The sequence below is a fragment of the Scyliorhinus canicula genome, chromosome 10 (genome assembly GCF_902713615.1).
Source record: "Scyliorhinus canicula chromosome 10, sScyCan1.1, whole genome shotgun sequence".
Lineage (NCBI taxonomy): Eukaryota > Metazoa > Chordata > Chondrichthyes > Carcharhiniformes > Scyliorhinidae > Scyliorhinus > Scyliorhinus canicula.
In genome coordinates this window covers 86,594,802-86,622,426 of record NC_052155.1, presented here as the reverse complement: position 1 = coordinate 86,622,426, position 27,625 = coordinate 86,594,802, and the positions used below count along the sequence as shown (strand labels likewise).

At 43.1% G+C, this 27,625-nt stretch overlaps 1 protein-coding gene across 3 annotated transcripts; it reads right to left on the bottom strand.

Moving 5' to 3' along the window:
- On the bottom strand, positions 1-27,625 carry ube2v2 (ubiquitin-conjugating enzyme E2 variant 2). Of its 3 annotated transcripts, none has more exons than XM_038809312.1 (4): positions 27,492-27,625; positions 5,598-5,737; positions 4,526-4,651; positions 1-1,289 (listed from the first exon to the last, which is right to left on the bottom strand). In XM_038809312.1, the coding sequence occupies exons 1-4, from the start codon at positions 27,505-27,507 to the stop codon at positions 1,143-1,145; spliced, it is 429 nt and encodes a 142-aa protein (XP_038665240.1). In that variant the 5' UTR covers positions 27,508-27,625; the 3' UTR covers positions 1-1,142. The 3 variants fall into 3 exon arrangements, with proteins under 3 accessions (XP_038665240.1, XP_038665239.1, XP_038665241.1); XM_038809311.1 differs by having other exon boundaries at positions 27,486-27,522; XM_038809313.1 differs by lacking the exon at positions 27,492-27,625 and adding an exon at positions 27,447-27,469.

Sequence of the window (27,625 nt, the reverse complement as noted above, 5' to 3'; positions counted from 1 at the left end):
TTTTAAACTTTACTGTTTATTAAATGAATTCACCCACCTTGAGTTTTTTCACAAACCTGAATGGGAAACAGTCTTATCAATTACAGCAAATTTGTGAGATACTCTCACAAGAGAAAGTAAACTTCAGGTAGTTGTACTCCACCCGATTTTCTTTTGACAGGATCATTAGCAGCTTTTAGTCAGAGATTTATCATTTTTCTATGGTATTCTAAAGGGAAAATTTGACAGCCAAGTATATTCACTAGCCAGGTCATTTTGCCCTCCGGAAACAAAATGCTTTTGAAAGGTGAGGATTAAGTTTTTGTTGAAATCAATAAAAAGTTCTTAAACTATGACCACCTGAATGATTTTACCACTACATTTTTTTAATAAAACAATAATTACCCAATTCAGAGACTGAAACGAAGAGCATCTTTCTGCATCTTATTCACATCTTCAAGACTAGCTTTAATTTTAGGAAGTCCCAACTATACACGATATTCTTTTCTCGCAAATTCTAAATGCGTGTTTTGGTAGAACCAGACTGTAAACAAACGCAATATTACTTGATACACAAGAGCTGCTGAACAGAAAGTCATTTTCATAAATACAAATATTAAAACAATCCTCAACACACTGACGTCACAATTAATCTGCACCACAATGCAGCAAAATAATGAGCAAAAACTTCCAACAATTCTTATTGAATGAGTTTAGTTTGCATAACATACACAACATTCTAAAGTTTTCTTTTAATACAGCTCTTTTTCCATCGAGAAGTTCCAGAGCATGCCATTATATACACCAACTACTGCCTTTATTAACCAATAATCTTGCGTAACATATATATCTGCTATGATCAGGCAATAAACGTCTTGGTTTCACTCCCTCATCTTTACCCCTCCCCCCCATCCAAGTAAAAGCTAAGATTCCAAATGGCTTTTAGATCACCGATGTCATCATTGCCTTGATAAGAGAGAATAAGTTACTCTGCACCACTATTGGATTTATTTGTGGTTCAAAACATTATTGTGGCCATACATTTCAAGATTTACAGACATCCAGGTCATTTTTTTTGTGGGCATTTAGTATTGAGGAAAATTGACAAGACATGAATAGGAAGTGAGGCTTTTGAGAGAGAGAAAGTTTTGGATCCATTAAAATTAATTGCTGTAAGTTTGTCCTTCAGGGGGCTGTGAAATCTTCATATTCTCTTTGCATGTCATCATACGTCGTAGGTCTTGAAGTACAGCCTTAATACTATAGGAATTTTGCCACTTAGATAGAACAGGTATGCTACGTGAATCCACCTGCAGGGAAGGAAAAATGTTGTGTAAAATGCAAAAGTACAATTTAAAATTTTCTTTTAAAATAGGCAACCAACAATTAGGCACACGGTCATGGTTTAAAAGTAAAGTAACCAAGAGTCAGCAAATTTAAATTTATCCTTGAAAATTGTCAGGAGATTTTCAACAAGAATGAAAGCTTAACCGAGTTGTATTCAACATTTAATATTCAACATTTTAAAAACTTGCTGCAGGTTTTTTTTCTCCTGAATTAGGATTCTAAAAGGAAAGTGACATTTTCTGATCGGATATTCAGAAATTTAGCCAAAATGAATTTAAATGTTAATGAAAAATACATTATTTGATAGGACTGAATAAATCTATTATTCTATTTCAGCTCTGCCGACTCAAGTCAAAACCTCAACATATTAAATCTCACCATATAGAATTAATTTCGGCCACGGTGTGCCTGCCAGTACATATTCAGATGAGCTTTTTGTAATTATTCCAAATCCTTAATGTAGTTGTCTAATTTATCAACATGAGAAATTATTTAGCTGACTACAGTCAAACCTTGTTCACAGATTAACAGGTGGTTTAATCAAGGAATTGCATTTTATTAATAGCCTACAAAGGGGTACACCAATATCTATTGCTTTGGTCCAAATTTTGATCCCAGCAATATTAGGTTCACACTGCAGTGGCCGTGGCTCATCGATTCCATTGTACTATCAGCAGAGCGACAATGAGATTTGGTGAGAATGTGGAAATCACAATGATGCAGCAGTATACAGAATCATGAAATGATCACAGCACAGGAGACTGTTTTACCCGTTGTGTCCATGCCAACTCTCTAAGAGCAAATCAGTTCGACCCACCAATCACCCCGTGCCCCACCCATTCCCTACCTACACTTTTTCTCTAGGTGCTTACCAATTCCCTTTCAAAAGCGACAACCGAGTCAGCCTCCACCACACGCTCAAGCAGTGCATTCCAGATGCTAATTTATATCACCGTTGCTTCTTTTGCCAAATACCTTAAATCGATGTCCCCTCCATTAATAAAAAATGTTTATCTCTACCTGTTCTGTTTAGATCTTTTATGGTTTTGAAAACCTCTACCAAATATATCTAAGGGGAACAACCCCAGCTTCTCTGATCAATTTGTGTAACTGAAGTCCCTCATCTCCGAAACCATTCCACAATCATAGAAAATAGGAGTTGGCCATTCGGCTCTTTGAGCCTGCTCCACTATTTGACATCATGGCTGACCACTCCAGCATTCTCCCCATACTTTCACCTTTTCAACACCCTTGCTAAAGCCTTCACACCCAGCCTAAAATACAGCACCCAGAAGTGGAGACAACATGCCAGTTAAAGCCAAACCGGTGTTTTATAAATGTTCAACATAATCTCCTTACTTTTATATTTAGATTTATAAAGCTCAGGGTCCCATATGCCTTTTAAACACTTTCTCAATGTGTTCCACCATCTTCAATGATTTGTGCACAAGCATCTCCATCTCTCTTCTGTTCCTGTACTCCCTTTAGAAGTGTACTCTTGTTTTGCCTCATTCTTCTGAGCAAAATGTACTAACTTCACATTTCTCTGCATAAAATTTTATCTGCTCATTCAATCTCATTCCCTTCATTCCATCAGCCTCTGTCCTCTTGAAGCCTATCATTATCCTCGTCACAGTTCATAGCACCAAGTTGTGCCACTTGCAAATTTTGAAATTGTGCCCTGTACATCCAAGCCTAGGTCATTCATACACACTATACATGTGCCAATGGTAGGACACAAGTTTGTTGTTTCAAATGTAATGTCCTAATTACAACTATATCATTGAGGCAAATGGAGAGAAATGAGAAAGGCTTCCTTGTACTGCTTCCTCTGTAACTGTGCACTAGCTCCCCATCACTTTCCTGCTTACCAAAAAACATGCACAACAGATAGCAGGGAATTAATTATTAGTTACCCAAAAATAACTTCTGCAATTGTTTTGTGTGCATCAGCATCCCCCTATCTCACAATCCTTGGTAATATAATGGCGCAAAGACCCAAAATTTCTTAGCATATTCATTTTTTTTAGGTGGAGAGTTACAAAGGATTTACCATTTGCCATATATCAGTGGTTGTACTAGTTAGTAAAAAAAATGCATTTCTATATCACCTAATCACACCTTAAAATCTCATCAACTTCACACATTTTTTGATGAGCAGTAACTTCTATAGATAAACGTTTATGCACCACAATGTCCCAAGCACCAATAAATCAAACTACCAAATGATCTGTTTTGGTGCTGCAGGTTAAGATAAGAATATTAGTCAGGAGAAAGAGCCTGATTTTCATGTACAGTTGGGTTTTTAAATACCTACCTGAATCCTTGGTTTGACATTCCATACAGATATGGCAAATCCAACATTGCAGCACTTTATTGTACTGCAATAGAATGCCAGCTTGATTGCTTATTAAAATATTGGAATGAGGGATGAATCGAAATTAAATAAGAACACCTCCATTTGAGCCAAGTTGATAGTTAATGGGAGTGGGGGCCAGTTCTTGCAGGGGACAAAAGAATTACAATTAAAGCAAACAGTTATGCAGCGGCATCACCTAGCATCACTGATGTGGATCTCAACTGTTACTCTACTTCATTAAAGCTGCATCACTGCACTGCCAAATACATGGTCTTTTCACAAATTAGTAGGGATGAACACTGGAAAGCAAGACACAGTGAATTATCACAGTGAAGTAGCCCCATCGTGTCGCACCGGCTCTCAATGAGCATTTCACCTAGCTTCTCCCCATAACCCTGTACAATGATTCTTTTCAAATAGTCATCTAATTCCCCACTAGAATGCCTGGATTGAACTTGCTTCCACCACACCCTCGGGCAGTACATCTCAGACCGTAACCACTCGCTGTGTGAAAATGTTTTTTCCCCACATCACTTCTGCTTTTCACCAATTACCTTAAATCTGTTCTCTCTGGTTCTCGATGCATCCACCAATGGTAACAGTTTCGCCCTATCTAAAAACTCATCCTCACTTCCACTTATGTATTCTGAACAGCTGGTCTTCAAAACTGCCGAGCATACATGCTGATCATCTACATAAATTGCACCACATGCAGCAAAACTCAATTAAAGGTAAAAAGATTGGAGAGTCAGAAGAAATTGAGAGAGAAAGGTCAAAAGGCAAAAAGTAAATGTATCTTAGATTGCCAACATGCCAGTCACTGGATAATAGTTTACTCACCAGTCCATTGGAATTATTTATCCCATTCATATTTATTTTTGTTACAAATCTAACAGTTGGAGCTACATCAGGATATTTACTTCCACACTCTACTTTCAGGCTGTATATTCTGTTTTCAAAGCAAGTCTGAAAAAGAACATTAGAATTTGTAATATTTCATACAGCAAATGCAAAAGTAGGAGTGCAGACATATAAAGCATGATCCTGAAAGACTTTTGCATCAAGTTTCACCAGGCACTATGTCAACTGCAACTGAGTGGCAAACAGGTAGGTTTTTAAACTGCTCAGTTGGAAACTGCTTCAGATTTCACTACCGACAACCCAATGCTAACACCTTTATTTCCTTTCAGATAAACCTGAGCAACACAGAGGAACAGTCAAGGATCAAAGACTCCAATCTTTCCTTCCATCACTAGTTCACCTATTGGATCTTTGCTTCCCCTATATGTAGAATCAGCTCAGCAACATCCAGCTGCAATGATGTGCTACTTAACGCTAGTAAAGATCACTTGGTGGATAACACTGGGCTTTAAAGATTCAAGCAATTTGGATGCTTTCCTGTTGTTCAGTGGCAAGTCAAGATCCATGCCCAGTATCAATGTTCCAGCATTTACAAGAATGTTGCCTCAGAGCATGTCAATCTACATATCCTTCAATTATACCACTCCCCTCCCCATCTTTAAAACGCTAGTGTACGTTAGATGTGAAAAGAAGATAGTTTTTCCACAGCTAAGGATGGACTTCCTTCAGATGGTCCTTCGCTTCACCAAGATGAATACACCGAGACCCCAAAATTTCCATAAAATGGCAAATATCTACCTCTGAACCGTCTACCCACAGGCTTACAGTATCAATACAGCACAAGCATTAAGGTATTACATAATATGACAATAGATTACAGCCATTTTTTGGAGTTCATGGGTATTTTGGAAAGGGTCCCTTCCAGTAATCATTACAGCCAAATTTGTTCCCAATCAACACTGGAAAGTGGAAAAACACGAGTATAATTTTCTCTTCAAGATATAACACATTTTACATTTTCAAATTCCTACATTGCTGCAAAGTTACTGACCCTGGGTGGCCCAATAATCATTCCTGTCCATCGTGTGAGTGTCATATCTTCATCATCCTCGAGGCCCCAGCTCACAGTTCCATCACCTACACCTTTCTGGCCTTCTTCAAGCTCTTCCAACAAACAAAAATTGCGAGGAACTGTCCAATATAAAAAAAACATTGTTAGTTGTTGCACGATAGGGCAACATCAACATTTGTGACCAAAAAGAAATTCCATCGAAGGACCACAACTATCTTCTCTTGCATATTAAGTTAGAAATATCCATATGATCTACCAAATGCAACAGTACAAACTAGGCAAATCAAGTTTTGTCTGCACATTTTAAAGTATGAAAATAGTGTTTACGATTGAATTAACAGAAATTGAACTTTAACTATTAACATAAAATGTCATTTTTACTATATCCTTAATGCGTTGACATTGTTCCATAAAATATACAAATGCGGAAGGTACTCCCAGTGATATACATTTGTAATAAATCTTGCGCAACCTAAACATCTAGCAGTTTCATAACCACATTCTGGTAATTGAAGCCAGAAACCACTTCACATTTCAGTCTGCCAAATGTAATACATAGTAAACATGGGCCTATTGCAGTGAAAAGTAATTTCTGAGTGGGTTTTACACAATCCCACGCATATTACTACAATGGTGTGTATTTTCACTGCTTGCAGCGTGTGGTGCTTTGCTCCCCCGCCAATAACTCCATCCATGTTGAGAACTTTGATGTAATATTTGCCCCTTTGCTGCAAACCACATATTCATGCCATGTCCAAGACCGGCTATTTCCACATCCATAACATCGCCCATCTCTGCCATGCCTCAGTTCATCTGCTGATAAAATCCTCATATATTTCTTTGTTAAGGGTTCTTTGCTCAGGGCAGCACAGTAGCACAGTTGCTTCACAGCTCCAGGATCCCAGGTTCGATTCCTGGCTTGGGTCACTGTCTGTGCAGAGTCTGCATCTTCTCCCAGAGTCTGTGTGGGTTTCCTCCGGGTGCTCCGGTTTCCTCCCGCAGTCCAAAGTGCGGGTTAGGTGGATTGGCCATGATAAATTGCCCTTAGTGTTCAAAAAGGGGAGATTGGGTTACGGGGATAGTGTGGAGGCGTGGGCTTAAGTGGGGTGCTCTTTCCAAGAGCCAGTGCAGACTCAATGGGCTAAATGGCCTCCTTCTGCACTATAAATTCTATGATTACCTCTAAACTGGACTATTCCAATGTGCCCCTGGCCAGCCTCTCATTCTCAAGTTTACAGAGGTCATCCAAAACTACTACCTGTGTCCTTAGTTTCACCAAGTTCCATTAGCCCATCATCCCTGTACTCCTGGCTGAGCAACACCTCAATTTTAACATTCTTATCCTAGCTTTCAAATCTCTTCATGGCCTCGCTGCTCCCAATATCCGATCTCCTCTAGCCCCACTATCCTCAGATATCCGTGTTTCTTATTCTAGCTTCCCGAGTATCTCTAATTCTACCACTCCAGCAGCTGACACAGCCCAAACTCTCCAATTCCCCCCCTAAACCTGTCTCACCACCTTTCCCCCTTTTAAAACAGTCCTTAAAACCTACTTCTTTGACCAACCTTTTGACCTCTTACCCGAATATTGCCTTTAGTAACTCAGTGTTGAAATTTGTTTCATAACGCTGCTTGGGACATTTTATGTTAATCACTTGTCATGTGAGTGTCCCTTTAGGAAAGGTTTGTTTGACCACATGGCTTGGAGCATGGCTTCAGTGATGTCATTTGTGGGTGGAGCTGGGCTATGGCTGTCAGGTGAGAGGGGGTTCAGTGTTTTGGTTTCCTTTTCAGTTTGTTGGTTTGGACTGTAGAAGAGAAGCAGTGCTTCTCTGTTTTCTTTTTACAGCTGCTCCAGTGAACTGAAAGCACATTGGGTGTGACAAACTGCCTTGGTAACTTTAAAGGTAGAGTTGCTTTCCGGAAGGAGTTTTGAATCTGCTGGTTGGAGGCTGGATCTCAGGGAAAGGACCAGTCCCATTCAAGTGAGATTACAGTATGCTGGGCCACGCCCTTGAAAGGGGTTTTGGTTTATTGGATTTTATATTGAATTGGAACAGCTACGAAGGGGGATTCATTAAGAGTTATATAAATAGATTACTGTAGCTGCTGTGTGTTTTTCCATGTTCGTAATGGAGACCAACTTCTTGCTAACTGTTTTATATATGTTAACTACATTCTTACAATAAACTTTGTTTTGATAATCGCGCCTAGGAAGTCTGATGAATCACACCTGAAATTAAGGCTCTTGTATTCATCCTAGCCAAATTCTACATAAAAGATATAGGTTTGGTGAGCTTCATAATACACTTTGGAGTTTCTAGGCCCTGGCCTATAACACACTTTACAAGTTCTGTGAGTCAGATGTCATTAGCTGGACTCCTCCTTTCTGCACAGCAAGGCTGTCCCACTTCTTCCTGGTTAGGAATGTTACACTTCTGGATAATCTCAAGAGTCCAGAAAGCAGAACTGCAATCGTATCACATGGGATATCAAGATATCAAACGGTCTTCAACGAGACCCGCCTTCCTGGGGAGGGGCACCTGATAGAACAAGCAGGAGGAAGATAACTTCTAAATGGAACAGAAAAATTAACAGCACTCATGTCTACAGAGTTGGTTTTGCCATCCAGAATTGGATCTTGAGTGCAGAAAATGTATGAAAAATTCATGACACTTCACCTTGAGCTCAGTCATAACCAATATGTCACCGTCATCAGTGTTTATGTTCCGACCATGGACTTCAATGCAGAAGGAAAAGTTCTATTCTGACTTGGATGATGTCCTCACTGCCATCCAAAGAACTATGATCCTTCTGGGGGCATTTAACGTCAGGGTTGGGCAAGACTCCGATGTCTGGAGCCATTACAAAAAAACAGGGTGGGATAAGTCAATGCAATGCAAATGGAGTCCTCCTGCTGACAAAGTGTGCTCAGTATGGCCTCACCATAACTGATGTCCTTCTATCAGAAGGGCAAAAATAAAATGCGTGGATGTTTCCGACACCATAGCACTAGTATATCCATTATGTCATTGTTCGGCTCAAAGATCGAAGTGCTGTCCTTATCATTCGATCCGTGCAGGGGACGGATGCCCAATAGACAGATCTTCAACCTGCTTGATCAGTGACAAACATCCACCAAAACATTGCAAAGCCCAAATGTCCTAGAAGATGATTAATATCTCAGCTCTAAAGCAGCTTGACTGAAGAGAGGGATATCAAGCCCAGTTTGGAAAATGTTCACACATCTGTTTGGAACAGCAGGATCAAACAAAGTCAGCTGTACTCGGCTCCTGTTGACCATTGGGTTTAAGCGCAATCATCACCAGGGCTGGTTCAATGTTGCAATACGTAACTTCCTAGAACAAAAAGGAGTAGCCTTCATTGCCTGGCAGAACAGTCCAGGTTACATGTAAAGAAGGCAGCATTACAACAGTTCAAGGCTGATACCCAAAGGCAATTTCAGAAGATAAGGACATGAGGTGGAAAGAGAAAGCCTGTGAATCCAAAAGTTCGCTGACCATCATGACATGGGTGTTTTGAAGACTTCAAGGTCAAGATATAGACCATGGTCAAATGGACAAAATCTCCTTCGCTCACTTGATATCTATCTTCAAGGATGACAATGCCATCTATCGATCCTGAAAAGGACATCTTGAACAACTAAACTGTGAATCCAGAGTGGCAGCTGATGGTAGCACATTGGTTAGCACAGATGCTTCACAGCACCAGGGTCCCAGGTTCAATGCCCGGCTTGGGTCACTGTCTTTGTGGAGTCTGCACGTTCTCCCCATCTGCTTGGGTTTCCTCCCACAAGTCTCAAAAGACACGCTTGTTAGGTGAATTGGACATTCTGAGTTCTCCCTCAGTGTACCTGAACAGGCACCGGAGTGTGGCGACTAGGGGATTTTCACAGTAACTTCTTGCAGTGTTAATGTAAGCCTACTTGTGACGTTGATGAAGATTTGATTTGATATGCTTCAGGCCATCCCCCAGAATGCTGTGAAAGAATCCATGAGTGAACCACTATCAATGAGACAACAGCAACATGCAACCAAACAGATCAGAAGCAATAAAGTGTATGGCCGCAATGGTATTCCAGCTGAGGTCTCCAAAGTTCACCGATCGTTGCTCACATCAAGACTTCATTTACTTATCCTTTGGACTTAGTTCCTCAGGTCCCATGCGGGACAATGAGCATCATGACTCCACCGATAGCCTCAGTCAATCGCAATCGTTTTCGCTCGAGCCCAGGTGTTGTACTACTCCAGGGTCCCCTTAAAATTCTTCACCAGATCTCCTTTTTCCAGCTTGCGGCCTGTTCTACTGTATACCTAGCGAGGCATGCGCCCAGGAGACAACATTTTTTATCTGCCTGCCTCACTCGTCTCTGTCACAATGCCATCTAGATGGAAGACACAACCACCATGGATATACATGATCTACAGTTTGCAGAGGATTGCAGTGTTATTGCCCACCCTGCACCACATTTACAATCAACTCTCGACCTCTTCAATTCCGCATACAATAATAATAATCTTTATTATTGTCGCAAGTAGGCTTACATTAACACTGCAATGAAGTTACTGTGAAAATACCCTAGTTGCCAAAACAGGAGACGGTATAATGGGGAATATGGAGATTGCAGAGACATTAAGCAAACGCTTGTTTTGTCTCCTAACATGAAGACAAGATACAAAACTGGACGTAACAAGGAACCAAGGTGAAAATGAAGGATTTCTGCCAGCTTTGAAAGTGACTGCTACTCAAGAATTGGCCTCTACAACCTCAACAGATGAGGTTTAATACAGAAGTGGCACCTTCCACTGTCATTCAGGATGGACAGATGCCAATGACAAGTAATAGGTTGGTACAAGAAATAGTATTAGAGGGATTAACAGGAGTAAAAGCCAAAAATCCCCTGGACCTGATGGCCTACACCCTAAGAGTCTAAGAGGTGACCACAGATGGTGGATGAATTTGTTTTTACTTCCAGAATTCCCTACATTCTAGAACAGCGGTGGGAGTCACCAACATCAATCACAATAAACAATTTATATTACACTTTTGATTGAACAAAACGTCCCAGCACACTGGACCATTAGATAACAATGCCAAAAACATGGTCGAGGAGGTAGGTTTTAAGGAGTGTCTTCGGAGGAAAATAAGATGGAAAGTTGTGGGAAGGGAATTCCACATCGTGGGGCCTATGCAACATTTGATGAAAATCAGAGATACTCAGTGACATCAATCCAGGGTTCCAGTGGATTTAAAAGATAAAAATATAATCCTGCAATTATACTATCGGCAGTGACATCCTTCCATCTATGTATGATGGCTATGCAAATCCATTAGGGACGGGAGTAGCTTCATAGCCACCATTTACTTGATGCTTATGGCAAGGAAGAACAGGTTACAGGTATGGGAGAGATAGTCGAAGAGTCTCTGTAGCTAACTTTCTATGTGGGCAAATAACACATCGTCAGTAGTGTAGAAGAGTTTGCTGATCAAATTATGCTGAATGTTTCTTAGCTCTCAGTTTGGACAGATTGTAGCTGTCTGGCCTAATATGCATGTAAACCCCTTCCTTATCTGCAGGGAAGGCAAGGGACAGGAGCATAGAGAATACCAAAGTGTGGGCTAGGACAGAGCCCTGTTTCACTCCATTCTGCACCCAGAAATAATGGGAAATGATGCTGTCAAACTGTACAGCACATGAAAAAAGCCAATGAGACAGAGGAACTTTGGTGGACAGGCAATTTTTCCCCTAAATTTGGAGTCCTCGCTGATGGCATTGAATGCTTTAGTGAGTTCCACAAAAGGTAATGATGTATATCTTTCTCCTCACACTTCCTTGTAGCTGGTGTATAGAGATCATGATGTTCTTTGTGGAACTGCTAGCATATAATCTGCACTGTGCTCTTCTGGATACACTCAGATTCAAGTAGTTGGAGACTTTTAAGCATAAACTAAGCAAAAACCTTCCCAGTGACACAACAGCATGAGGTGCACTTGTAGTTGTTGCAGCAGCCTATGTTAAGTTAGTTTTTGTGTAATGTGGTGATTGTGTTACGCATGTCCTGTGGAATATAACCTATGGAGAAGCAAGAGGTCATGAAGGTGTGGCTTTGGGGCAGCACAGTAGGTTAGTCCTGTTGCCTCACTGCGCTGAGGTCCCATGTTCGATCCCGGTTCTGGGTCACTGTCCGTGTGGAGTTTGCACATTCTCGCCGTGTTTGCGTGGATTTCGCCCCCACAACCCAAAGAAAAAGTGCAGGCTAGGTGGATTGGCCATGCTAAATTGCCCCTTAATTGGAAAAAGCTAATTGGGTACTCTAAATTTATAAAACAAAAATGAAGGTGTGGCTTTAAATGGGACTTTCTTTGCAACAGTAGTTTAGCTGGAATTTCATCCTTGCAGAGAGCCTTCCTGTTGCCAAGGAATCAATGGCCTATTCAAGCCCAAGTGATGTGAGTTCTTCATCGTACTCGACCATACCAGCAAGTGATGGGAGAGCATCAAGCAGAATGGAAGATGCCAATCTCACAGGTGTACAGCTTACAGTTAAGTGTAATGCAGCAGTACATCGGTTTACTTCTGTAGGGGAGTACGTCACCATCTGTCAATTTCAGGAATGTAACTTTGATGATGGTAGGACGCAGTGCCTTCTTGATCCTATTCCTTTGTCACAGGCAGTTTGTACCTCTTGACACAAGTTGATGCAATGTTTATTTGTGCAATATTTCTCTACCTTCTGCACATTGTCTTGGTTACTTTCAAGTCGGTGTTCTAGCTGTTGGGTATTGTGCATCAGATAGGTTTTGTTTTAATGACAGATATGATATGGTGGTACAAAAATTTGCACCTAATTTATTATGCTGACATGTGAATCAAGGTAACTACCAACAAGACTCGTACTAGGTAAACAGATTAAAAATGTCAATTAATAGAAATAAACAATCTGCAACCTAGGAGGTTAACAAAAATCCAAAAAGGGTTGCAAAGAGCTTTTGTCAAGGAGGCGAAAGAGGAAAAGGACCCATGACAGATCGGCCGCCCCTCTCAGATGTCTCGGATTTAAATGGAAAAAAAAAAGGGTTGCAATTTTGAATAAGAATGCCAAATAAATATTGGCTCGACTCATATCTGTAACAGTTACCAAAAGAGAAAATGCTGGAAAATCTCAGCAGATCTAGGGGGCAGCAGGGTAGCATGGTGGTTAGCATAAATGCTTCACAGCTCCAGGGTCCCAGGTTCGATTCCCGGCTGGGTCACTGTCTGTGTGGAGTCTGCACGTCCTCCCCGTGTGCGTGGGTTTCCTCCGGGTGCTCCGGTTTCCTCCCACAGTCCAAAGATGTGCGGGTTAGGTGGATTGGCCATGCTAAATTGCCCGTAGTGTCCTATTAAAAGTAAGGTTAAGGGGGGGGGTTGTTGGGTTACGGGTATAGGGTGGATACGTGGGTTTGAGTAGGGTGATCATGGCTCGGCACAACATTGAGGGCCGAAGGGCCTGTTCTGTGCTGTACTGTTCTATGTTCTATGTGGCAGCATCTGTAGGGAGAGAAAAGAACTCGCGTTTCGAGCCCTAATGTCAAAGCTGAACAGTTACATCAGCTTCTACTAACTTTACATCTTTAAGATTTGAGTTTCTTTTAAATTAAAGTATTATTTCCAAAGATTGGACAATTCCTGTAAAATGAGTTGTACAAAAACATGCCCAATTCGCAATGTCAACCCGGGACGACAAAAATGGGAAGAGATTTATGAAAGAAGAGGTGAAATTGAGAAGAAAGGACCTCATTACTTTGACATAACTTTCTTGGTTAGGCTCACACAAAGGATGACAACTTTGGCTGATAAAGTAAATAGTACCCAAAGAACCAATATCAGTGAGGACACTGGAGAGACAAAATTCTCTATTATTGATTATTAGCTTTTAGTACTATATTTGCCCAACTAGAAAGTGAAAATGCCAAAAGTTCAATTGCTTTTATTTTATAATATTGGGCAGCCATGGAACCATAAATTTCAAGAATTTCTGCTGCATAAAATGTTACTACGAATTGGAAATTGTTTTATGGAAGAAACAGACTGACGCACTAAGAAAGCTTGTGAGCTGAAAAGTAAGCCTTTTCTCAAGACAAGCAACAGCATCGACTGTAGGCTTCCTCTCCAACTGAGTTTATACAATCTCAGTAGAAGGCTGCGTCAAATTATAACTGACAGCACCAACAAGAGATCCCTTTCCTATTCCAAGTTCCTAACCTCAGCTGCATTGCCATGTAGTCACTGATCAATGTAGAAAACAAATAGAATAATCATTATCCAACTGCTCTCGTTTCTCAAAATAATCAAACAGCATCACACACAGCAGTCTCCAAAAAGTCACAACCAATTATGCAGACAAAAAGGGCAGCATGCTGGTGCAGTGTTTAGACTGCTGCCTCACGGCGTTGAGGTCCCAGGTTCAATCCCGGCTCTGGGTCACTGTCCGTGTGGAGTTTGCACAATCTCCCAGTTTTTGCGTGGGTTTCACCCCCACAACCCAAAGATGTGCAGGGTAGATGGATTGGCCATGCTAAATTGCCCCTGCTAAATTGCCCCTTAATTGGAAAAAAATGAATTGGTTACTCTAAATTTTAAAAAAAACAATTGTGCAGGCAAATTACAGAGTGGAAACACAGGCTGGCAAATCAGAATGGTTGCTGCCACATCACTACATTACCTCCCAGAAATATCACCCACATGCCAAAAATATTAATGCTTCCAGCTATCACTGCTTCATTAATTTATGAACAAATAGCATTGATAATTTTCTTTTTTAAAATAACTACCCACCCAATTTACCAAACACTCCATTTTTAAACAAAGATGAAAACACAACATATAGCACAACGGATATCCACTTAATTCTGAAGACAGGTGAGCCACCCCAAATGGTTTCTGTAAAACTGGCATTATCCAGGCAATGGCTATTTATTACAGGTGACCCAGTACATTAGCATACAAATAATTCTTTAATATCTAAATTCACAAAAATGACAGAAATTCATTTGCATGGCACCTTTCGCGTAACAAACTTTCAAAAGGATTTTGCAGATCAGAAAACAAGTAAATTGGAGGAAAGAGGGGAACACTTTGTTCTGTCAAGAAACTAAAATTTCCAAAATGACACTTTAAATTGGGGGGGAAAAAAGAGTGGTAAGACAAGAGTTTAAGAGTTCCAGCTGCTCTTTACTGATTCAAATTTCTGCACTTTAGCTATATCCTTTAATACTCACTTTGAACGTAGCTATATTATTTTTAAGAACCTCCATCATGCTGCTCAATGGTCTGGAGTGCTTGGAATTTACAAACAAAGTTTAAACTATGTCAATTCCCTCCATTTTTAACCTCTCAATCAGATCACCTTTTAACCTAATTTGTAGGGAATATGACCAAAGTCTTGCATAGTCATTGCCACTGTTTGGTAACTGCAATCTACTGGTCCTAATTATCTTGCTTAATTCTACCCCCGTGATTAATATTTTCCTTTCTCTATATGTTAATGCTTCTGTATTTATTTATGTTTCCCTTTGCAATGCTTTACTGCTTTAAATCCTTCTTACTACACTTTCTATCCTCCCTACAAGTCTATCAGCACTCATTTGGTTCAGAATTGTTCAATTTACAAAACTTGCATTCACCCAGAACTCAAGCCAATGATCCAAGAACATGAACTCGCCACAATATCTCAAGCCAGAATTCAATGCAGACCTCGGAGAACATAAATCAGCACAGGAGTAGACAACAAACAAAGAACAAAGAAAAGTACAGCACAGGAAGAGGCCCTTCGGCCCTCCAAGCCTGTGCCGACCATGCTGCCTGTCTAAACTAAAATCTTCTACACTTCCTGGGTCCGTATCCCTCTAGTCATGTATTTATCAAGATGCCCCTTAAACGTCACTATCGTCCCTGCTTCCACCACCTCCTCCGGCAGCGAGTTCCAGGCACCCACTACCCTCTGTGTAAAAAAACCATGCCTCGTACAACTCCTCTAAACCTTGCCCCTTAAACCAATGCCCCCCAGTAATTGACCCCTCTACCCTGGGAAAAAGTCTCTTGACTATCCACTCTGTCTATGCCCCTCAATTTTGTAGACCTCAATCGGGTCACCCCTCAACCTCAGTAGTTCCAGTGAGAACAAATCGAGTTTATTCAACCGTTCTTCATAGCTAATGCCCTCCATACCAGGCAACATCCTGGTAAATCTCTTCTGCACCCTCTCTAAAGCCTCCACATCCTTCTGGTAAAATGGCGACCAGAATTGAACACTATACTCCAAGTGTGGCCTATCTAAGGTTCTATACAGCTGCAACATGACTTGCCAATTCTTACACTCAATGCCCCAGTCAATGAAGGCAAGCATGCCGTATGCCTTCTTGACTACCTTCTCCATATGTGTTGTCCGTTTCCGTGACCTGTGGACCTATACACCTAGATCTCTCTGACTGTTAATACTCTTGAGGGTTCTACCATTCACTGTATATTCCTTACCTGCATTAGACCTTCCAAAATGCATTACCTCACATTTGTCCAGATTAAACTCCATCTGCAATCTCTCTGCCCAAGTCTCCAAACAATCTATATCCTGCTGTATTCTCTGACAGTCCTCATCGCTATCCGCAATTCCACCAACCTTTGTGACGTCTGCAAACTTATAAATCAGACCAGTTACATTTTCCTCCAAATCATTTATATATACTACCAGCACTGATCCCTGCGGAACACAAGTCACAGCCTCCAATCAGAAAAACACCCTTCCATTCCATCTCTGCCTTCTATGACCTAGCCAGTTCTGTATTCATCTTGCCAGCTCACCCCTGATCCCATGTGACTTCACCTTTTGTACCAGTCTGCCACGAGGGACCTTGTCAAAAGCCTTACTGAAGTCCATATAGACAACATACTGCCAATCCTGTCCTTCCCTCAACCAGGTCTCTGTAGTGGCAACAACATCATAATTCCAAGTTCTAATCCAAGCTCTAAATTCATCTGCCTTACCCGTAATACTTCTTGCATTAAAACATATCCACTTCAGGCCACCAGACCCGCTGTTTTAAGCAACATCTCCTTGTCTGCTCTTCCTTAGAGCCATACTGGCACTATTCCCTAGCTCTTCCTCAATATTTTCACCTTCTGGCCTATTGCTCCGGTACCCACCCCCCTGCCATACTAGTTTAAACCCTCCCGTGTGACCCTCGCGGCCAGGATATTTTTGCCTCTCCAGTTTAGATACAGCCCGTCCTTCTTATACAGGTCACACCTGCCCCGGAAGAGCTCCCAGTGGTCCAGATAACAGAAACCCTCCCTCTTACACCAGCTGTTTGGCCACGTATTTAGCTGCTCTATCTTCCTATTTCTAGCCTCACTGGCACGTGGCACAGGGAGTAATCCCGAGATTACAACCCCAGAGGTCCTGTCTTTTAACTTGGACCACACGCCCCCTCGGCCCATTCCACATTCAATACAATTATGGCTGCTCCGCAGTCTCAACTACACTTTGCCGTTTGATCGTTATATACCTAGATTCCCTTATAAACCAAAAATCTGTCTCAGTTGTAAATATATTCACGGTCTTAAACGTATTCACCAATGGAACATCCACAATCTCTGGGGTACAGAACTGCAAAGATTCAGTCCTTTGAGTGACATATTTCTCATCTGAGTCCTAAATGATTGATCTCTTTTTGAGAGGTTGCCTCAGTGTTCGAGATTCCCAAACCAGATTAAGCCTCTTGTGTCTACCCTGTCAAGCTCTTCAAAATCTTCTGTGTTTCAATGAAATTGACTCATTCTTTCAAACTCTCGAGCCCTCCAGAGCAGAGGCCCAATTTACTCAGTCTCTGATCACAGGATAACCTCTTATCCCAAAAACCAAGCTAGTGAATATCTGCTCCACTGCATCCAATGCAAGTATATCCTTTCTTCAATATGCGGACACCTTTACACAGTATTTCCAAGAGTTGTCTCACCAAAATCCTGCACAATTGTAGTAAAACTTTCTTATTCATGCATTCCAATCCTCTTGCAATAAAGGACAACATACAATTTTCCCTCTGAATTACTTGCCATATCTGAATGCTAACTTTGTGTTCCTTGTACGAATACACCCAAGTCCTTTTGAACACAAGAGCATAGGAACTTGGAGAAGGAATAGGCCATTGGGCCACTTGAGCCTGTTCCGTCATTCAAAATGATCACTGCTGATCCAATTGTGGCCTTAATTCCACTGTCCTCAGCTCCCATAACTATGAACTCACTTGCGGAGATCAAAAAAAAAGTAATCGGTCTAACTCAACCTTGAGTATGCTCATTGACCCAAACTTCCACTGTCCTCTGAGATATAGAATTCCAAAGTTTTACATCTCTCAGAGGAAACTCCTCTTCATCTCTTAAATGGGAAATCCATTATTTTGAAACTCATCCCATTGTTCTAGATTTCACCTGAATGGGGAAAACATTTTCTAAGCATTTATCCTGTGAAACCCCCCCCCCCCCCCCCGACTCTTTTATTTTTCAATAAGATTACCTTTCATTCCTCTAAACACTATTGAGTATAGACCTGTTCAACCGTTTCTCATGAGAACCCCTTCATCCCAAGAATCAACCCTTTGAAACTTCTCCGAATTGCTTCCAATGCAAGTATATCCCTCTTTAAATAAGACCAAAACTGCACGCAGTACTTAGTTATGGTCTCATTAATGTTATGTCCGGTTGCAGAGCAATGTGCTTACTTTTATACTCTACCCTACCTTGCAATAAAGGCAAAGTCGATGTTATAAGTTTCACAGAATAAAAAAATATTCTGTTCTTTTATTCTTACCAGCAAGTGAATCTCTCACTTCCTCACATTTTATCCCATCTGCCATTTTGTTATGTACTCACTTGCGTCTAACATAGAACATTACAGCACAGTACAGGCCCTTCGGCCCTCGATGTTGCGCCGACCTGTGAAACCACTCTAAAGCCCATCTACACTATTCCCTTATCATCCATATGTTTATCCAATGACCATTTAAATGCCCTCAAGGATGGCGAGTCCACTACTGTTGCAGGCAGGTTATTCCACGGCCTTACTACTCTCTGAGTAAAGAACCTACCTCTGACATCTGTCCTATATCTCCCCTCAATTTAAAGCTATGTCCCCTCGTGCTAGCCATCACCATCTGAGGAAAAAGGCTCTCACTGTCCACCCTATCGAATCCTCTGATCATCTTGCATGCCTCAATTAAGTCACCTCTTAACCTTCTTCTCTCTAACGAAAACAACATTAAGTCCCTCAGCCTTTCCTCATAAGATCTTCCCTCCATACCAGGCAACATCCTGGTAAATCTCCTCTGCACCCTTTCCAATGCTTCCACAACCTTCCAATAATGCGGCGAACAGAACTGCACGCAATACTCCAAATGCAGCCGCACCAGAGTTTTGTACAGCTGCAACATAACTTCATGGCTCCGAAACTCAATCCTTCTGCCAATAAAAGCTAACACACGTACGCCTTCTTAACAACCTTATCAACCTGGGTGGCAACTTTCACGGATCTATGTACATGGACACCGAGATTTCTCTGCTCATCCACACTACCAAGAATCTTACCATTAGCCCAGTACTCTGTCTTCCTGTTATTCCTTCCAAAATGAATCACCTCACACTTTTCTGCATTAAACTCCAGTTACCACCTCTCAGCCCAGCTCTGCAGCTTATCTATGTCCCTCTGTAACCTGCAACATCCTTCCGCACTGTCCACAACTCCACTGACTTTTGTGTCATCTGCAAATTTACTCACCCATCCTTCTCCAGGTCATTTATAAAAATGACAAACAGCAGTGGCCCCAAAACAGATCCTTGTGGTACACCACTAGTAACTGAACTCCAGGCTGAACATTCCCATCAACCACCACCCTCTTCTTACAGCGAGCCAATTTCTGATCCAAACTGCTAAATCACCCTGAATCCCATGCCTCCGTATTTTCTGCAATAGCCTACCGTGGGGAACCGTATCAAACGCTTTACTGAAATCCATATACACCACATCAACTGCTTTACCCTCATCCATCTGTTTGGTCACCTTCTCAAAGAACTCAATAAGGTTTGTGAGGCACGACCTACCCTTCACAAGACCATGTTGACTATCCCTACTCAAATGATTCCTTTCTAGATGATTATAAATCCTATCTCTTATAAACCTTTCCAAGACTTTGCCCACAACAGAAGTACGGCTCACTGGTCTATAGTTACCGGGGTTGTCACTACTCCCCTTCTTGAACAAGGGGACAACATTTGCAGTCCTCCAGTCTTCTGGCACTATTCCTGTAGACAATGACGACATAATGATCAAAGCCAAAGACTCAGCAATCTCCTCTCTAGCTCCCAGAGAATCCTAGGATAAATCCCATCCAGCCCAGGGGACTTATCTATTTCCACACTTTCCAGAAGTGCTAACACCTCCTCCTTGTGAACCTCAAGCCCTACTAGTCTAGTAGCCTGTATCTCAGTATTCTCCTCGACAACACGGTCTTTTTCCTGCACGAATACTGACGAAAAATATTCATTTAGCACCTCTCCTATCTCCTCGGACTCCACACACAACTTCCCACTACTGCCCTTGACTGGCCCTACTCATTCTTTTATTCCTGACATACCTATAGAAAGCTTTAGGGTTGTCCTTGATCCTACCTGCCAAAGACTTCTCATGTCCCCTCCTGGCTCTTCTTAGCTCTCTCTTTAGATCCTTCCTAGCTAACTTGTAACTCTTGAGCGCCCTAACTGAACCTTCACGTCTCATCTTTACATAAGCCTCCTTCTTCCTCTTGACAAGTGATTCAACTACTTTAGTAAACCACGGTTCCCTCGCTCGACCACTTCCTCCCTGCCTGACAAGTACATACTTATCAAGGACACGCAGTAGCTGCGCCTTGAACAAGCTCCAAATTTCAATTCTGCCCATCCCCTGCAGTTTCCTTCCCCATCCTATGCATCCTAAGTCTTGCCTCATCGCATCATAATTGCCTTTCCCCCAGCTATAACTCTTGCCCTGCAGTATATACCTATCCCTTTCCATCACTAAAGTAAACGTAACTGAATTGTGGTCACTATCACCAAAGTGCTCACCTACCTCCAAATCTAGCACTTGTCCTGGTTCATTACCCAGTACCAAATCCAATGTGGCCTCGCCTCTTGTTGGCCTATCTACATACTGTGTCAAGAAACCCTCCTGCACACATTGGACAAAAACGGATCCATCTAAAGTACTTGATCTATAGCGTTTCCAGTCAATATTTGGAAAGTTAAAGTCCCCCATTACAACTACCCTGTTACTTTCGCTCCTATCGAGAATCATCTTTGCAATCCTTTCCTCTACATCTCTGGAACTTTTCAGAGGCCTATAGAAAACTCCCAACAGGGTGACCTCCTTTCCTGTTTCTAGCCTCAGCCCATACTACCTCAGTAGACGAGTCCTCATCAAACGTCCTTTCTGCCACCGTAATACTGTCCTCGACTAACAATGCCACCCCTCCCCCTCTTTTACCACCTTCCCTGAGCTTACTGAAATATCTAAACCCGGAACCTGCAACAACCATTCCTGTCCCTGCTCTAGCTCTTTGTATCTCTTTGTACCCTTCTCAGTACAAAGCTCCTGGCAAAATGTTGAGAACATGACCTGGTCATCCCAAACACCGTGAACCACCAGAAGACCTCATAGCAATACCCATGCTCCAAGCACTGGCACCTAATAGACTATATCATAGTCTGGGCAAGGGACCACAAAGACAGCCAAATCACCCGCGCCATGACAGGAACCATTGACTACTGGACTGACCACCAGTTAATCCGTTTTATCATCTACATCACCCTGGCCCCAATCCGACACAGGCAGAAGAAACCCTGCCACAGGAAATTCAATGTCGCTGAACTCAAAGACCCCGAGGAAAAGAACTACTCAGCCAGGGCCTCACAGCTAACCTAGCGACGACCAACGAGCCAAAGCCGCAGAACGTCCACAGCACCTGGTCCGCCTTAAAAGCCACGATAGTCAGCACCTGTGGGCACAGGGGGTTCCCGAGCTGGCGACTCCACCAAAACTCGAGCGAGGGGAAACAAGTCTACAGGCAACTGAAGCCCGAGGTAGCAACAAAGAACCCACGACCTAAAGAACAGATGGAAAAGCGCAAGTGACTCAGCAATTCGCCGACAACCACGATGCATGCGGCTTCTTCAACACCATCAACGGACCGAGTACCCAGGGATCTACCCCACTGAGAGCCAAAAACTAAGAGAGGCGCTCAAAGACAGAGGGACAGTCAATGCCTGCTGGAGGGGCCACTACGAGGACTTCCCCAACCAAGATACAGCCTTCGACACAACTGTCCTTGACACCATCTCGCAACAATCTACCCGCTACCATCTCAGTGCAACCCCAGCTTGCCGTGAGGCTGAAAAAGACATCCGACAGCTAAAGAACAAGAGCTCTGACGCAGATGGAATCTCCGCAGAAGTACTAAAATGTGACGGGTGACACACTCTTCACAAGAATCCACAATCGCATCACCATTGCCTGGAAGGAAGAGAGCATGCTCGGCGATCTCAGAGGTGTCTTAATATTGACCATCTTCAAGAAAGGGGGCAGGTCAGAATACAGAAATTACAGAGGGATTTCCCTACTCTACACCACGGGAAAGGTCATCGCGTGAATACTCCTCAACCACCTCCAAGTTGCTGAAGAGCTCTTCCCCGAGTTTCAGTGCGGCTTCCGCCTATCAAGGGGCTCAATGGGCATGATTTCAGTGCATAACAAAACCAGGAAAAATGTAGGGAGCAGGATCAACTTCTCCACATGGCTTTCTTTGATCTCGCAAAGGTCTTCGACTCTGTCAACTCTGAGGGATTGTGGAGTATTCTCCTCAAATCCGGCTGCCTGCAGAAATTTGTGACCATTCTCCGCCTGCTCCATGATGACATACATGCAAGCTGTGATTCTTACCAACGGAACCACCACAGACCCAATATGTGCTCAGACAGGGGTCAAACAGGGCTGTGTCATCGCACCAACGCACTTCTCCATCTTCCTTGCAGCAACAATCCACCCCATCACCCTGAAGCACCCCGAAGCTCCCCATTGGAATGGAGCTAACCTACCAGACAAACAGGAAACTGTTCAACCTCTTGACGCCTCCAGGCCAGAACCAAGACCATCCCAACCTCGGTCATCAAGCTGAGGAATGCAGGCGATGCGTGTGTGCACACAGACGCACAAAGGCTGAGCTATAAACCGTTGTCGCCACATTCACTGAGGCATATGGGAGGGTGGCCCTCAGACTAAACATCTGAAAAACAAAGGTTCTTTCCCTGCCCGCTCCTGCCACACAAAACTGCCCCCCAATCATTAAGATCCACGGTGAGCCCTTGGACAACGTGGATCACTTCCCATGCCTCTGGAGCCTCGTCTCAGCGCGAGAAGACATTGATCCGAATGGGCCAGCCGAGGAACAGAGTATTCGCAGACTGAGGCCTCAAACCCAGCACCAAGCTTATGGTCTACAAAGCAGCCACGGACTCCGCCCTCCCCATCAGAAACCTGGACAATTTACAGCAGACACCTCAAATCCGCAGTACGGCAGCACAGTGGTTAGCACTGTTGTTTGACAGCACCAGAATCCCAGGTTCGATTCCCGGCTTGGGTCACTGCCTGTGCGGAGTTTGCACATTCTCCCTGCGCCTGCATGGGTTTCGTCCAGGTGCTCCGGTTTCCTCCCACAAGTCCCAAAAGACATGCTTGTTAGGTGAATTGGACATTCTGAATTCTTCTTCTAAGTACCCGAACAGGTGCCGGAATGTGGTGACTAGGTTTTTTTTTTACAGTAACTTAATTGCAGTGTTAATGTACTTGTGACAATAAAGATTATAAAAAATTTTTAAATAAATCCTTGGAGAGATATCACCAATGCTACCTCTGCAAAATCCTGCAAATCTACTGACAGGATAGGCGTACCGATATGAGCGTCCCCTCCCAGGCCAATATCCCAGTATCGAGGCACTGGTCACGCTTGACCAGCAACGATGGGTGGGCAACACTGCCCACATTCCCAACACAAGACTGCCAAAACAAGTGCCCTGCTCCGAACTCTGCACTGGCAGGCGATCAGTGGGAAGGCAGAACACTACAAGGACACTCGGAAAGCCTACTTAAATAAGGGCAACATCCTCACCAGCACATGGGAATCGATTGCCTTAGAACGCACAAGCTGGAGAAAAAGCATCCACTAAGGTGTCAATCAGCTCGAACGTTGTAGGGTGCAGCGCTCGAAGGCTAGGTGTGTACAGCGAAATGAGCGCGCAGAATCCAGAGCGTCCCACCCACCACCTCATCAAGCACCATCTGCCAAGCCTGTGGCAGAGTCTGCGGATCCAGGATTAGACTTCTCAGTCACCGCAGAAATCACCTCCCCAGAGTAGAAGCAAGTCATCCTCGATCCTGAGGGACTGTCTAAGAGTACAAAGCTAGGTGGGAATGCGAATCATCAGCAAATAGAAATATCACTGTCTCTTTAGCTAAGGCATGAATAGATTGTAAATAGATGAGGCCTAACCACTGAATCTTGCAGCACTCTGCTAGTCATAGCCTGCCAACATGAAAAAGCACCATTTATCCATACTTTTTGATTCCTGTTAACTAACCACTCATCTACCCATGATAACTCCATGAGCCTTTAGCTTGTGTTTTAACCGTTGGAAATCCAAGTAGACAACATCTACTGGTTCCCCTTTATCTAGCCTACAAGTTACATCCTCCAAAATTCTAATAAATGCCAGTTTCTTTTCATAAAACCATGTTGGAGGTTATCTGATCATACTATGATTTTATAAGTACATTGAGACATTCCTAATACTAGATTTCAGTAATTTCCCAACAACTGAGGCCTAACTGGCCTTTTTTTATTTGTTCATGGGATGTGGGCATCACTGGGCCAGCATTTGGTGTCCACCCATGAGGGCATTTAAGAGTCAACCAAATTGCTGTGGATCTGGAGCCACATGTAGGCCAGACCAGAAAAGGACAACAGATTTCCTGCCCTAAAAGGACATTAGTGAACCAGATGGGTTTTCATGACAATCAACAATGGTTTCATGGTCATCCAGATTTTTACTGAATTCAAATTTCACCTTCTGCCATGGCAGACTCAAATCCGAGACCCCAGAACATGGCTCTGGGCCTCAGGAGAACTAGTCCAGTGACAATACCACTACACCACTCCCCGCTGTAGTTCCTTGTCTCTCGCCCTCTTTCTTGAATGGTGGTGTTACATTTGCTAACTTGCAACCCACTGAGACCAGATAACCGGTCCAACAGAAGTATAATTTTAAGATTAAAACTGTTAGGGTCCAGGGCGGCACAGTGGTTAGCACTGCTACCTCACAGCACCGAGGATCCAGGTACGATCCCAGGTCACTATCTTTTTTTAAAAATAAATTTAGATTAGCCAATTATTTTTTTCCAATTAAGGGGCAATTTAGCGTGGCCAATCCACCTACTTTGCACATTTTTGGGTTGTGGGGGCGAAACCCACGCAGACACGGGGAGAACGTGCAAACTCCACACGGACAGTGACCCAGAGCCGGGATCAAACCTGGGACCTCAGCGCCGTGAGGCGGTTGTGCTAACCACTAGGCCACCGTGCTGCCCTCCCGGGTCACTATCTGTGCGGAGTCTCCACATTCTTCCAGTGTCATCCTGGGTCTCACCCCCACAACCCAAAGATGTGCAGTGTAGGTGAATTGGCCAAGTTAAATCGGCCCTTAATTGAAAAAAAAATTGGGTACTCTAAATTTATAAAGAAAAAGAACTGTTAAGGTCCTGCATTCTATTTAAAGCACCAGACTACTCTACGTATTATAATTCATACCCAAATTCTCAACCTGCCTTTTCAAAATCACTTTTTCCTTCTGTGATATTGACAGATACATCTTTTTTCTAACTTCGCAACTTTCTTATCCTGCACCTGAAGCATCAATATAAAACATACTGTCCCAGTTTCATGATTTCTTCTTCACTTCTACAAAACACAGAGCAGCCAATCTCACTGAACATTTGATGATATAAAGTAAATTTGGGCTAGTGTTTTGGGTTGTCAATGTGGAAGGACACTAGGCTCCTAAGATAAGAAAAAAAGCTTAAATGTATATCTGTATAATTGGCCTTCATCATTGCTTTGCAGCTCAACCAATGAAAAGGGCAAAACAGTATAAAGCTTCTTCACACAATATGCTTCATGCTATCTGGCAACCCATACCTCTGGTTCAAGCATCTGCCACTATTAGAATAAAGCCTATTGAGCAATTTTAGTGAGTTACAAAATACACTATTTTAATGCACATCAATTAACATTTCATCTGAATTCTCTGACTAAAATACTAAGATCACAGTCTAGCAATAACTATTTCAGATACCTTTAACAACAAAAAATTAAACACAAGAATTTACACCAACTGATGGCAGAAGAAAATGGCATCATCTGGTATCTGGGTGTGGCAAGTGCCACTATGACGATCAGTGGTTCAGCAACAGGTGCCACCTCTAAAACCAACTCAACGACACTGAAGAACCACTTCATCAGCAAAAGTGCCCATGTGAAACTACAAACGGATTTGATTCGCTGCATGTCCTTCAAATAATCTTTTTTAAAAGATGCACGTGACAATTTTTAATTATTTGCTGAAACTAATATTCTGAACACACCATAGGGGTCAAACCTGGGTCTTTTAATAAAATTGCAACCGCTGTCCTCTCCCAAATGTGACATTGAAGGTTGCCTGCCATTTACCAAACTGTATGAAGACGACTATGCAAAGAGAGCACATTTTGAGATGTGATACAAACAGGAAACGGTTGGAGATTCTGAAAATATGCCGGCACATAAATGCGCCAAGCAAATGATTAAAATACACCAAAATGCTTAATTCATTGTAATGTTGAAAGCTCGTTCATCTGAGCCTCTATCAAGAAATCTCAACACGCTGGTAACAAAATGTCCCACAACAAAAACGCAGAAAACGAGGACGATTACGACGGCAAATATTCGCTCGCAATCCACCAAACTTCCAACATCTGAAAAATCACATACAGCAAAGTTACAAATTTTGAAGCTAAAAGTGTTCGGGCTGCTAAATATAATGCAGTCACTTCCTCTTTGCAACAGCTGCATTTGTAAAGTGCGTCGTCGTCGTTGGAGTTTGTAAATAAACTCGATCTCTAACACACCTTGCAGCAAAAAAACTGTCCTATCAAAAGAGTCTGCAGCGCTCGACAGGACGTGAGATTTAACGCGGAAAGCATTTCAGACTTCTGCGGCCTGGGAGGCTCTGCAGGCCGAACACGCCGCCAAGGCCAAAACGCGCAGGGGCTTTCGATTCATGGACACATTGGCTGCTGTGTGTATTTATTACAAACACATGGGACAGGAGAAGCCTCCCCTCTGCCCACATTTTCAGATTAGATACAGAGAGTCTCCACCGCACCAGCCCAAACACACATCCAACTTCCTTCCGCTGCTGAGTGAGCGGCGGGCCGCGGAAACAGCGCCTCAGACCGGCCTAGCCTGGCCCCACCAAACACCCTCCGCCCAGGCCGCAGAGCTGACTTCCAGCCCGCCTCCCCATAGCTGACACGACGCGACCGCCCGGAACCGATCCCCGGCCGCGCTTCCCAGATTCCAGCCCCGGTACCCGCCCCGGGGATCTTGTCCCAACTTCCCTCCTGGACCCGGATATTCCCCCCTCGCCCCGCTCACTCGGACCCGGCTAGCCGGTACACCCGCTTCCCCGCTCACTCGAACCTCGGCAGCCTGTCATCTTGCTCCGACCCAAGGAACCGGCGCCGACACCGCCGCCCGCGCGTCACTTCCGGTCAGGCGCTCCCACCGTGTGCGCATGTGCAGCCGCTTCCGACCAGCTCCCAGCTGCGCCGACG